The sequence below is a fragment of the Gracilinanus agilis genome, chromosome 2 (genome assembly GCF_016433145.1).
Source record: "Gracilinanus agilis isolate LMUSP501 chromosome 2, AgileGrace, whole genome shotgun sequence".
Lineage (NCBI taxonomy): Eukaryota > Metazoa > Chordata > Mammalia > Didelphimorphia > Didelphidae > Gracilinanus > Gracilinanus agilis.
The window spans coordinates 456051910-456064308 of record NC_058131.1 but is presented as its reverse complement, the minus strand read 5'-3'; the positions used below and the strand labels follow the sequence as shown (position 1 = coordinate 456064308).

The following is a 12399-nucleotide window of genomic DNA, read 5'->3' as shown; positions in this document are numbered from 1 at the left end:
GAAGATGAACAATATCCATTAACTGAATTGGTTTGGGGAAACTGTTTGTTTTTTACATAAATTGGAGAAAGATCTGTATAACAGAATACCAGATTGTCATGCAGGTAGTCTTAAGTCCCTTAAGGGACTTATCTGAAAAATGGAGATAAAAAATACATATTCCTAACCCTTGATGACATGGGAATGAACATGGAGTATAATTTTCCTTACAATCAAGATTTTACTGAGCTCCAAGTGATAGTGCTGGGAAGTATTAGCAAGAACAGGAGGCATTTGAACTGCTGGACCAATGAAGAAGGTGCCCAGCTTTGACTCTGTCTCCTTGGTCCTCTGAAACCTTTTTTTCTTTCTCAGAATCCAACCAATAACTGAGCCTAAAAAAATTTATTCTGAAGGTAGTAGTCTAGGGGAAACAGCCTGTCTTGTCTCCACCCACCACCTCTGAAATCAGTTGGGGTTAAGCCAGTCCCAGAAGCGATGTTGACTTGGCCCAAGCCATATAGACTAGGGGCAGGTCTGTGATAACAGGACAGGACCAACTCCCACTTCAGGCTTCCTGGGGCTTGATCTTTCCCTCTATCAATCATTAACAAAGGGCACCCCTACAGCAGTCAGAGCAAAAGAGGAAAGTCCAAAGGGGTGACCTGTGCCCTCCCCTTGAAACACTCACCTTCATATAGATCAGCCCAAGGATTTATGGAACAAGTTCAGTGACTTTTGGGGTGGAAAGGCATAGGTCATTGGGCCATCTCTCTCCTTCCTGTCCTTTAGCAGCCTCTCCTGGTCTCTTAGGATCACACTGTCAGATGTCCTTCACTACATTCCTTTTTCTTCCTATAATCTCCCATGTTTCAAGGAATCCTTCTTTTGATCCATCCTCGGTAGATGGGGAATGGTGACTCATGGTTCTCAAAGACCTTTCCTTTCCTAGAAATCTATCGGGCATCCTAGCTTTAGAATTGAAAAGGTCCTTAAAGACTGTCTAATCTAAACTCTTCATCTTACCGATGAGGAAACTCCTCATCTTTAAGGCACATTTCATAATAAATTTTTGATTAAGCAGCTTGGTCAGGGGTGCGTAGTGTTACTAACTAATCTTCCTCACAACAGTAGTTAATAAGAATTTGAGGTGCTATCTGAATCTAGTAAAACTCCATTGAGCTACCAGCAGTTCCAGAGTTTATAATGATCTTGGCATCCACCTTCCACCTTTCAGGCAAGAGATTTTGGCCTTAGTAAAAATACATTTCAGGCACAAATGATACTTGGAGCTGAGGCTCAGGAAATAATTCAGGAACTTCCTTCTTGCTCATGGGACAAAGGCTCACACTTTCCCATCCTTTCTTCACTTCCTAGCCTCCTAGAAAAATCCATTATTCCCACTGTGATTCTTTCACTGACCATCTTTGCAATGGGAAAAGTAGTGAACAAGGAATGTGAACTTAGAATCCCAGGACCTGAGTTCAAGTCCCCATTATTTCTATTGCTTATCCATGTGACCTTAGGCAAATCACTTTACCCTGAGGTATCCCAGGTTAATTTTTAAAATGAAGGGGTTGGACTAGATGACTCCTGAGGTTTGTTTGGGTTTTCTATGAATTTTATGTCTCCTCCAGAAAGGAAAAACTTTAAGTGAGCTGAACTACTGATCAGGGAAATATCAGTAGGAAAAAGAAGTGGAAAAACCATTCATTCCCACATACTCTTTTTTCTCATTTCTAGCTTTGGTTCATTCTCTCTATGGTATATTCTACAGATTGGTCAGAACTAGAAAGAAACAAGAAAGAACAAAAAGTCTTAACTTCTTTGCATGTCATTGACCCCTTTGGCAGTCTAGTGGACTCCTCAGGATGTTTTCAAATAATTAAAGGAAATGCTATACTTCGCTTAAGAGTTTAATAAAAATAGACGCATTTTTTTTCCATCCAAGTTCATAGATCCCCTAAAATCTCTCCATGAATAGGGGTATCCATAGACCCCAGGTTAAGAATCCCTAAACCTGTGGACAGATAACAAAGGCATTGCTGCCCTGAGTTCTCCATCTATCTGTGCTCCCTGGGAGTTTGAACCCAGATATTTGCCCCGCCACCTCTCCACAAACCTTTGGCCTCCCCTTCCTTTGGAAAGAATTGAAAATAACCAATTTTTCCATTTTTTGGTACTAAGTATACTGAAGGACCATCACTGTGACCCTTAGGAATTGGAATGTCTTGGTGCAGGTTTGTTTTCATTTTACAAATGATGTTAGCAAAAGCAAAACAACACAAAAGCCAAACCTGAAACCTTGAGGAGTAGTGAGAAAGCCAGCCTTCAGAACCCATCCCAGCCACTGCCCATTCCTCTCTTTTGTGAGGCAGGAAGTGCAAAATTATTATCCCTATTTTCTAGCTGAGCACCCCAAGAATTAGGGAGCATAGGCGATTTGTCCAGGGACCCCATAACTGGTTAAGTGGCAATACTCACCAGCAAACTCATTTCTTCTGGGCCCCAGATCAGAGGTTTAGCTAGTCTGATACACCAATTTCTGATTATATGGTGACATACAAAGAAGGTTCCTCTACTCAGGTTGGCATAATAGTAGTCACATGGGAATAAAGCCCTGACTAATCCAAGAGAATAACCCCAATGGTGAGACTTCCAGTCTGGGAATGAGGAAAGTGTGGCACAATAAGTCCAGCTGGGAAGACAGGTAGGGGATGCCCTCTGGCAACTACTGCTTTGCCTACATTCAAGGCCAAGTCAACTTAGAGAAGAAATTTTACCATTATCAACAGAGAGTAAATGAGAAAAAGATGGGGTCCCAAATAACCAAAAATTGGTAAACTCTCTGTCAAAGTATAAAAAGTTCACTAGCTCAGAGGGCATCAAGGTGGCTCAGTGAGTTAAAAACCTGGTCTAGAGATGGGAGGTCCTGAGTTCAAATCTGTCCTCAGATACTTTCTAGCTGGGTAACCCTGGGCAAGTCACTTAAACCCCCATTGCCTAAGTCCTTACCACTCTTCTGCTTTTGAACCAATACGCAGTACTGATTCTAAAGTAAGGATTTAAAAAAAAAAAAGTTCAACAGCTCAAACATTTTGGCTAATGTGAGCCAAGACCAATAACCAAGCATCAGGAAAATGTCAAAAGAAACATATTTTCACCATCCTTCCCCATGATGGGGCACTTTCTGACCCTTGAGAACCAAGAGGCCCACCCTCACCCCAGCAAACACTTTTCCTGGCTAAGGCCTTGAACACAAAACTTGCTTATAATTTTTTCTGATGGTTCATGTACCTCTACCCACTATGGTAGAATCCAAAATTAAGGAAAGCATTTTTTTCAGTTTACAAACCCTTCTCAGCCTAAATAATCCTTTCCTTGATTTTAACCCATATAATATCCATTACAGACCTAACTGCTATCAGGATAAGCCCAGTTAATTCAAGAAAATAAATTTCCCTAGATCCTCTGAGTAACAAGTACACCCAACCATGACTGGCATCATATCTCTCTAGCTACTTATCTATCTGGAAAATAGTTTAAGAAACATGGAACTAAAATAATGCTTCTTGGAATTCAAGTCACAGTAATTGAGAAGCTAGGATCTAGTCTTGATGGGACAGAGGCCTCCACAGAAGAGAAAGCAGGACACTAATAGGGAAAAAACAAAAACTTATAGGTCCATAGGGTGGAGAGATGTTATCGTTGTAGGCAAGGGAAACAAAGCTTGTGTACTTGGTCATTCCTGACTAGCCACTCCCTTCTCTTTCCCCAAGGATTAGAAAATCATCTCTGAAACACCAGGCTAGGAAAATGGAGCAAGGTAAATAAACAAAGGTTCGATCATTTTGGTACAGGTCAAATCTCCAAACTTTTTTGATTCTGTATAAAATGTTTGAACATACCTCTCTACTGTGAGTATTTATAAATTACATATATATATATATACATATATATATAAATGGCCATTATAAATTATAATTTATATAAATTTATTACATAAATATATAATCTATATGAAAAGTATTATTTATAATTAAAATTATAACATTGTATAAAATACATAAAAATAGATATTACTTGTAAGCTGATTCATTATTTAAGTCAATGGGGAGCCACTGGAGTTTAATGAGAAGGCCCCCAGCTTTAGAAATATCATTTGGATAGCTTTTTAGAAGACAGATTGGTAGGGAAAGTTCAGGTAGGAAGACCATTTAGAAGGCTAATGCAATAGTTCAAGTGAGGGGGGCCACTAGGTTGGCAAAGGAAACAAATGGGAGAGATGTTTCTGGATATAGGGATAAATTTGGGGTGAAGAAGAGTGGTAAGTCAAAGATGTCTTGAGTCATGAACTTGGAAGGCTAAAAGTTCTGGTGGTATCCTTGATAGTATTAGAGAAGTCTAGAAGAAAGGTTTTGGGGAAAAAATGATGCAGTAAGATCTGTGATTTGCTACAACTCATGGATGGAATCCAAAGGAGAAGGTACTCTTTAGTTCTGGACCCAAGAGGAGCACAAGTTACAGCCACAAGGTGATCTAGAGAGAGGTCAAGGGAACCATGTGGTGTGATGGTGAGGGAGACTTCTCCAAAGAGCGTCTGCATTGCAGCATAAATATGAGTGCCCAGGTAGCAACATAACTTTTCTGAGTCTAAAAGCCTGGCTCAGAGCAATGAATAGGAGCTGGCACAATGGAGGGAAGGAGCAGACAAGTACTAGTGCGGAAATAGGATTAAGTGTTTTTGTGTTAGATTCAATTCTCATGAATGGCTCTTATGGAAAGGGTAACAACTCGTAACCTTTCTTCCCACCCTCCAACTGGTTAATCATATACCCCTGAGAGTCAGGCAACAACCCCTAACCTCTCCCATCTTCAAAGCCCATCACTCTAGTATTTCAAAAAGGAAATCAATGGCTGTCATGCCAGGGAGATCAGTCCTAAATGACTGTGGAATGTTAAAGAGATCATCTGGTTAAACCTTCTCGTTGGTCAGAAGAGGAATTGGGGATAAAAGAGATGATCAGAAATTCAAGTCCCATTTGTGCACACAAACCAGCATCACAGTCAAATGTTTTTTGAAAAAAAAACTTGGGGTTTATTGATTTCTAAACTGCAAACAGTCGTTACAAAAAGATTTTTCTTTAAATAAACTCACACAAAGGAAAAAGAAATAGAAAGCATCGGTAGTGAACAGTAACAGGAAAGAAGTAATTACATTCATCTTTGTGTATGTATGTATGTGTGTGTTTGAGTTCTGTTTACACTAGTATTGGAAAACTCCAAACCTGGAATACTGAACCACAAATCTGTGCTTAGAATGTCTTGAGTAGCACATGGGAAGTCCAATGGTTTTGTTTTTTGTTATTGTTGCTGTTGTTTTTCCCTTTTAGAAGCTATACAAAAAAAAAGTTGTTTTCCTTCTTTACTGTATGTATTTTTTTAACCACAACTTTTACATACATTCTAAGTCCTAGCTGTGTAAGGTCTAGAAAGAAAGAAACTCAATTTGCAGTCCAACACAAGGGGGGAATTTCTAAAATAAATAATCCAACAGTTTTTTGCATTTTTTTAAATTAATTTTTCATTTTTTTTAAAATAAAATAACCAAAAAGTGTAGTTACAAAAAATGTCATTGTAGTATAATATATTAAACTGTGGGAAAAAAAAGGAAAAAAAAGACATTTCACAATCTTAAGATTAATATGGAAGAATCATAATTTAAACATAAAAGAATATATTCTATGGATTTGTCATCCCGATAAATATGAACAAAATTAACAAAAAAAAGCATAGTTTGGCAATAAATACGTTTTTTGATAAGTTAAATAAGCTTTTTTTTATATTGTGTGCAGTGACAAGCAAAATTTTTGCTCTCCAATTTCTGAAAGTTATACAGTTAAAAATCCAGAAAAAAAAGCATGGCGTGAGTGCTATAACAATAGTCCTAACGTACTTAATGTACTCTAGAGCAAAAACCATTATAGCTACTTCTACTGGAAATTTGTTTTACACAGAAATTGTATATGGAATGAATACCATTCACCACTCACCCCCTTATACTTTCTCCTTTTTTTTTTCTTTTTATAGATGTCACATGTATACTGGGGAACTTTTTAGCACCAAAATCAAAAGTCTTTCATGGTCCACCTAGCATTCCCTTCCTCCCTCCCCACTTTAAAAAAAAAAATCTGTTTTAAAAAAATCACGAAAGTCCCACTTATGTCACAAATCTTTGTCCATTCTCAGCCTTCCTTCCTGCTGACCTGCATAGACCTAAGCAAGATTAGTCAACAAGGGGAATAGGAGGATGGGAGGGTAAAGGGTTCAGATATATTGCCAGCTCTCTATACACAGCAGAGGCCTGGTGGGAATTATCCCAAGGGGAAAGGGAGAGAAATAAGGGGAATAGGGGGAAAGAGGAAGAGGGGAGCTGAAAGAGAGAAGGTCCAGTTTCTCTTGGCCAGTGGAGGGAGCTGCTGATTCCAATGATCCTGTTCCCCTCCCTCCACTCACCCCTCTCTCCCCCTTTATATCGGAAGGGTAGAGTCAAGAAGGCCCACTGGTGCCCTCTGCAGCTAGAGGTAATGTAGTCACAGTGGGGAAAAAAAAAAAAAAAAGCTAAGTTTAAAGGCACTAAGTTGTTTTTGTAAACTGTTAACTGCTTTTTGCTTTTGTGATTTGGCACTTAAGGCTTAAGCCAGAGAGAAAGGCAACTACCAACAGTTGGGACTTTTGTCTTTTATGTAAAGTGGGGTAGAAAATTGATGAGGAATTGGGGGAAGGAAGAAGTTCAAGCTAGAGAAGGCTACAGACAAATGGACTTGTCGTTATGTTAGGTGGGACAAAAAGGGGTGAGGAGTGGGGTGGGTATTCCAAAGCTAGGGGAAAAGGGGTTGAGCTTAATCTTGTTAATGTAGAGGTTGTGGGGAAAATCGATGAGGGTAAAGAAATTTGGGGAAGGGGAAAGGGACTGGGAGGGGGGGTTGGGAGGGGGGAATAGGAAGGGGAAAAACCCTCCCTGCCCTGGTTAGTCATCTGAGATGGAGAGTCTGCTGAAGATGGGGAGGCGTCTCGAGTTGTCCAAAGTGGGGGAGTCTGAACCACTGTGGCTACTGCTGGAACTGCTCAGGTAGCCCTCCTGGTCCGAGAGTGAGTCCTGAGGGCTGGGGGGAGAGTCAAACATGTGAGGGGATTCTGACATGGGCCGGAAGAGGAAGGTGGTCGGGGAGCCACCCCCAGGGACCCCCATGCTGGGGGCAAAGAGGCTGGCCAGCTCCTGGCTGGAATAGGCAAAGGGGTTGTTGGCGCCGTCAGGCAAGGTGGGTGAGCCCAGGAGGTCATCGGCACTCAGAATGGGAGGCGGGGTGATGGAAGTGGGACTGTCCAGCAGCCCCGTGGTAGCAGCGGTGGCGGCACTGGGGAAGCCAGAAAAACTGAAGCTGTGGTGGAGACGGGGGCGGTCGGCAGAGGGGTCCCGGCCCCCAGCCAAGGCCCGGCGCTCCTCAGCATTGTGGATGAAGTGGCATCGGGGGCCGTAGGGGCAGAAGCCAATGGTGTGGAAGGTACGGCACAGCTCCGTTTTGTACTTGGGGTGGCGGGTGAGGCTTCTCAGCTCGTGGATGCCGTGAGCAAACTGGCACTTGTCTCCATACTTGCAGGCGCCGTTCTCCTCAAAGGGGCGGCATAACTCTGTCTTGTAGCGGCTGGAGTTGACCTGGCCTCCCCCTGGCTGTTTCTGAGGAGGCAGGAGCCGCTCACCCCCCTCCGAAAAGGAGCGGTCCCTGAAGCGGCTGTCCCTGGAACTGAGGGCCTGGGATGGCTCCCCTGCCTTCAGGCTGCTCAGGAGCTGGTTCTGGTGGAACTTGGAGCTGGGCAAGGTGACCGAGTGCCTCCGGGGAAAGCCCCCACCAGCTGGGGTGCCCACAGCCTTCCTGTCCAGCAGGCAGCCCCCTGGGCTGGAGGGGCTGTAGTTGAGCATCTTGTTATTCTGGATGAGAGAAGAGGAAAAAGAGAAGGAGGGAGAAAAAGGAGAAGAAATGAGATGACAGAGAGGGCACGGCCAACCCCAAACTCCTCAGTCAAGCTCCAGCCCCAGCACCTTTTCCTTCCCCCTCCTTAGCACAGGTACCCAACAACCTCCGTTCCTCTGAGCATCTCAAGTGTGCCCTGGGCAAAGGCACTTCTCAGATCTCCAAGTTTCTGGGCAATCCTCACCTGAGGCCACAAGCCTCAATCAACAACCAATCAACCAACTATTTATTAAGTGCTGGGGATTGAATACAAAGAATGAAATCATTCCTACTGGCAAAAATAATTCTGTCTGTCTCTCTGTCCTTCTCCCCCTCTCCCTCTCATACACACATACACCCCATAACCACAACTCTAGTTCAGGTTCCCTGCCACACCCACTGCCACTAAAGCAGCACCCCACACACACACAGTGTCTCACTATTTCACCAACATTCAACTTGTTTGGCACCCCTTCTATACTTGAAGTCTTTCCCAAAGAAACCCAAATTTCTCTAGTGTCCCCCTAAAAGTCTCAGGGGCAGCAGCCATCCCATTCCCTTCCTATTACCCTATTACCCTGGGGCTGGCTCTCCTCCTATAACTTGGCCTTCCAAGCACCCTCAATTTCTTCTCTTCAAATCACTCTCCCCAGTTAAATCAGATCTCTAGACACCCCATCAACTCTCTATTTCTATGTTAATAACAAATTTCCACATAAGTTTTCTGAAGTTATAGGATCCAAAATTGTCTCCCTCCCCCCCCCCCCCTGGAGCTGGTAAGCAATTCAATCTGGGTTCTACATGTATTATCACACAAAACATATAGCTCTCTATTTCTATTGACTAGCTGGGTGGCAAAATGCTCAGGGGTAAAGAAGGGGGGGGTGTCTGGGGAAATAAACTCATTGATAATCTGTAGACACATGCTCTTTTCCTGAATATCTTCTATCATAGTTTTACATCACCACCCCTTCCTCTGCCCACCCCCAACCCAGTGAGGATTCCATTGCAATTAGTCTTTTGGCTGCATACAAAAACAGGGCAGGATAAGGGCACCAGTGTTTAATCTTTAGAAGAAAGCTGCAGATGGGAGGGAAAAAAAGGCAAAAAAAAAAAAGCCTCAATCTCAAGTCTCACCCCCACCCCCATCCTTCCCTGCCTCCTGGGGGTAAGCCACAGCCAAGCTTCTGCCCCTCTTTCAATCACACCTGTTGAAAAATGTACCCAAAATTTGGAGGGGGGGGTAGGCTCTTAGCACCATGTGGGTGTCACCGCGCAAATTCGACATTTGCCCCTTCAGATAGGCGGTTAGGAATAAAGGCGAGCCCCAACTGCACAAGCAACCCGGCCAAGGCGATTACAGCTTCAGAGCTAAGAGCTGGGCTTCCAACAATGGGGCTCATTTAGAAAGGGGAGGGGGAGGGGAGAGAAAGGGGGTGTGGTGGTGGGGGCGACAATCACATCAAAGAAGGATTTAGGAGAAAAGTTCCCAGGTGGCTAAAGGCGACACCGGTGAAGAGTTTTGGAAAAGAGTCGCTTGGGAAAACTTATTCTATTTGCTTGTGTGTTTGTGTGTTTTTCAATTCCTAGTGATTCCTTGCACTTCTAGCTCCAGCCGTGGGAGCAACATCCAACAGCAGGAGTAAATTGGGAAAAGTTACAGCAAACAAGACCAGACGTGTTTAAAATGTAGTCAAAACACTTTAGCAATTAAAAGTGACTGAGCAACTTCACCCTTTCAAATGGGGGTGGGGAGAGGGAACCTGGGACTTAAGAGAAAGAAAGAAAACTTAAAACACGTCAGCCAGTTGCTACATACACTTTCCCACAATATTCCCAACTTCAAACATCATCTTGCTAAAACACCCTCAACTTCTGGAAACTAAAAAATGTCTAAAGGTCCCATCCAAACTCAACTTTGGGACGCGTATATAAACTTCTTAAAAGGCTCACACATTTGTCACGATGCCCCTCGAATTTAAGAAATCAGTCAGTCTTTGGGCTGCAATATTCAAACAGGTTCAGGGTTTGAAAATATCTCTGGCTCCCAATCCCTAAAAGCCACAGCACCTACACTCCTTCCAGCCCAACTCCGCCCCCCCCACTCCCATTCCTCAGTAAAAAGTGCGAGATTTAACCAAATGAAAAGTTTGCAAAGTTGTGGAGTTTCAACCAGAAGAACTGCAAGGGTATTCAGCCTAGACTTACCGTGAACACAAAAACTCCTCTGCAAATTTCGTTTTGCAATATCCTTTCGGATCCAATCTTAACCACCTTCCCCCCCCCCATCAAACCCCACCCGCCCACAGCTATCCCCCAACCCCCAAAGAACCAGACTCCCTTTGGGGGAAACAATCCAACCTAAACCAATTCTTATGTTTTACAAAGTAAAATTGAAAATAAGATAATCCCTAGGCTGACAAGAATTATAAATCAGATAAAGACACTTTGTGGGGTCAAGGGAAAGAGAAGGAAGGGGGGGGCGGAGGGCGCGGAAGTGTACTTTGAACTTCTTGTGAAATGAATGCAGAGAAAAAGTTTCCAAGTCTCTTTGACCACCTGCAGAGAAAAGTAACCCGACAACTGAAAGACTCCCGCCCACTCCTTCAAAATTGGTCTTGCTTTAAAAAAAAAAAAAATCCCACTAATTTTTCCTGAACTTTTAACAACAACCAAAAGAAAGCAAAAGAAAGATCTTCTACAAACTATAAGTAGAAGACGAAGGGTAATGGGACGGGAAAAATCTTGCCTTTCTATCCCTCCTCCCACTTTCTAGGAGCTAAAGATTTTGTTTTTAAGCAAAAGTTTAAATTTAAAAAAAAAAGCTTTGACCCAGTTTACCTTGCATAAAACTTCACTCAAGTCGAAGATGGTTGCAGACACCAGAGCTGTGGTCATCTTCGAAGTTCAAATAGGGGGAGGGGGGTAAAATATATATATATATATATATACAAATATATATATATTTATTTTTTTTTTAAAAAAAGAATCACAGTGTTGGTAAGGCACAGCCTCCAGTTTCTCTGGGTTGTGGAGTTCTCTCACTCCCAGTTTCAGCCACCCCTCAGCTTTTCAGACTCTCCCAGGCTGCTGAGCTTTTAAAGCCCAATTTATAAAGTTTCAAGATTTGCTGGCTGGGGAAGGGAGGAGCTTTAAACTCATTTAAATGAGGAAGAGGAGGAAAAAAAAAGTTGATTGACAACGAGGTTGAATCAGCCATGCGGTCAAATGCAGGGGAAAGAGAAGAAAAAAAAAACTTTCAAAAGAAAGAATGGGGAGGGGAGAAAAGGAAAGAAACACACACACACACACACACACACACACACACACACACAGTACAACTTTTTTTTACGAGGAAAAGTTTAGAGTTCACTCCCTTTGCCGCTAGGGCGTTTTAAACGCACCTTGAGTTAAAAGGGGGAGGGGAGAGGAGGGAGAAGAGGGGGAGGATGGAGAAATGGACAAGTTTTTTTTTTTCTCTTTTGTCAAGCCTCTGAATGTGATCCGTGACATCACATTTATTCCACCCACTTTTTTTTTCTTTTCTGGAAGGCAGTATCAACTTTCTCTTTTTTTGCTGAAATCTGAATGGGGTCTATTTGCTTGAAGGTTCTACACTTTTTTAAATCTTTTTTATTTTTTTAATTAGGCTTTATTTTTAAAGCCTGAAAAGTTCTCGTGGTCCTTTACACTTTTGCTCCTTTCTTTCCTCTTAAGAGTCTTTCTTCCCCTTTTTGTAAAAGAAGTAGAGAGACGATTTTTAAGGTTTAGAAGCTTCCATGAGCTTTTTAGTCTTTTCAGAGGAAGGGCTATGGGGCGGGAGTAGGGGGCAATAGGAACCCAAGCAAGTTTTTTTTTTTTTTTAATTAGGTCTCATTTTAAAACCTAAAAAGTTCTCCTTACTTTACCTCTTTCCCCTTTAGGGTCTTCCTCCTCTTTTTTTGTAAAAAGTAGAAAAATTTTAAAGTTTAAGATAACTTCAAGGACTTTTTAGTCTTCTTAGAGGCAAGGCCATGTGGGTGCACTGGGGTGCGGGCAAGTTTTTCTTTTTTCTACCTCTTGAGAATTATTGTGCGGTGACTGGGGCCCAGGGCGGACAGCAGGATCCGCATGCCTCTACACTCCAGCCACCAGATTTTACAGGATGCCTTTCTTGCTTGGGGAGTTTACAAGGAAAAAACAAACAACAACAAAAAAAACCACCCCCCCCCAAGTCTTTTGCCTCCAGCAACTATATATTTTCTTCTTCTTTCTCCTCCCCTCTTTTAATGGACTGAGAATAATTTCTTTAACTTTCTCCACACTCCCCCTCCGCCAGGATAATTCTAAATCCTTCTCTAAGTCTTTCTTTGCTGACCCCCAAACTTCCAAAGTGCTCCATTACAAATCTTCCCCCTTTTTCCTCTTG

At 42.6% G+C, this 12399-nt stretch overlaps 1 protein-coding gene across 1 annotated transcript; it reads right to left on the bottom strand.

Annotated features, from left to right (window-relative positions):
* Positions 1–5053: 5053 nt before the first annotated feature.
* On the bottom strand, positions 5054–10917 carry ZFP36L1 (ZFP36 ring finger protein like 1). The gene is made up of 2 exons (XM_044664816.1): positions 10833–10917; positions 5054–7969 (listed from the first exon to the last, which is right to left on the bottom strand). Exons 1-2 carry the CDS (start codon positions 10887–10889, stop codon positions 7010–7012), a joined length of 1017 nt encoding a protein of 338 aa, XP_044520751.1. The 5' UTR covers positions 10890–10917; the 3' UTR covers positions 5054–7009.
* Between the last annotated feature and the right edge of the window lie 1482 nt (positions 10918–12399).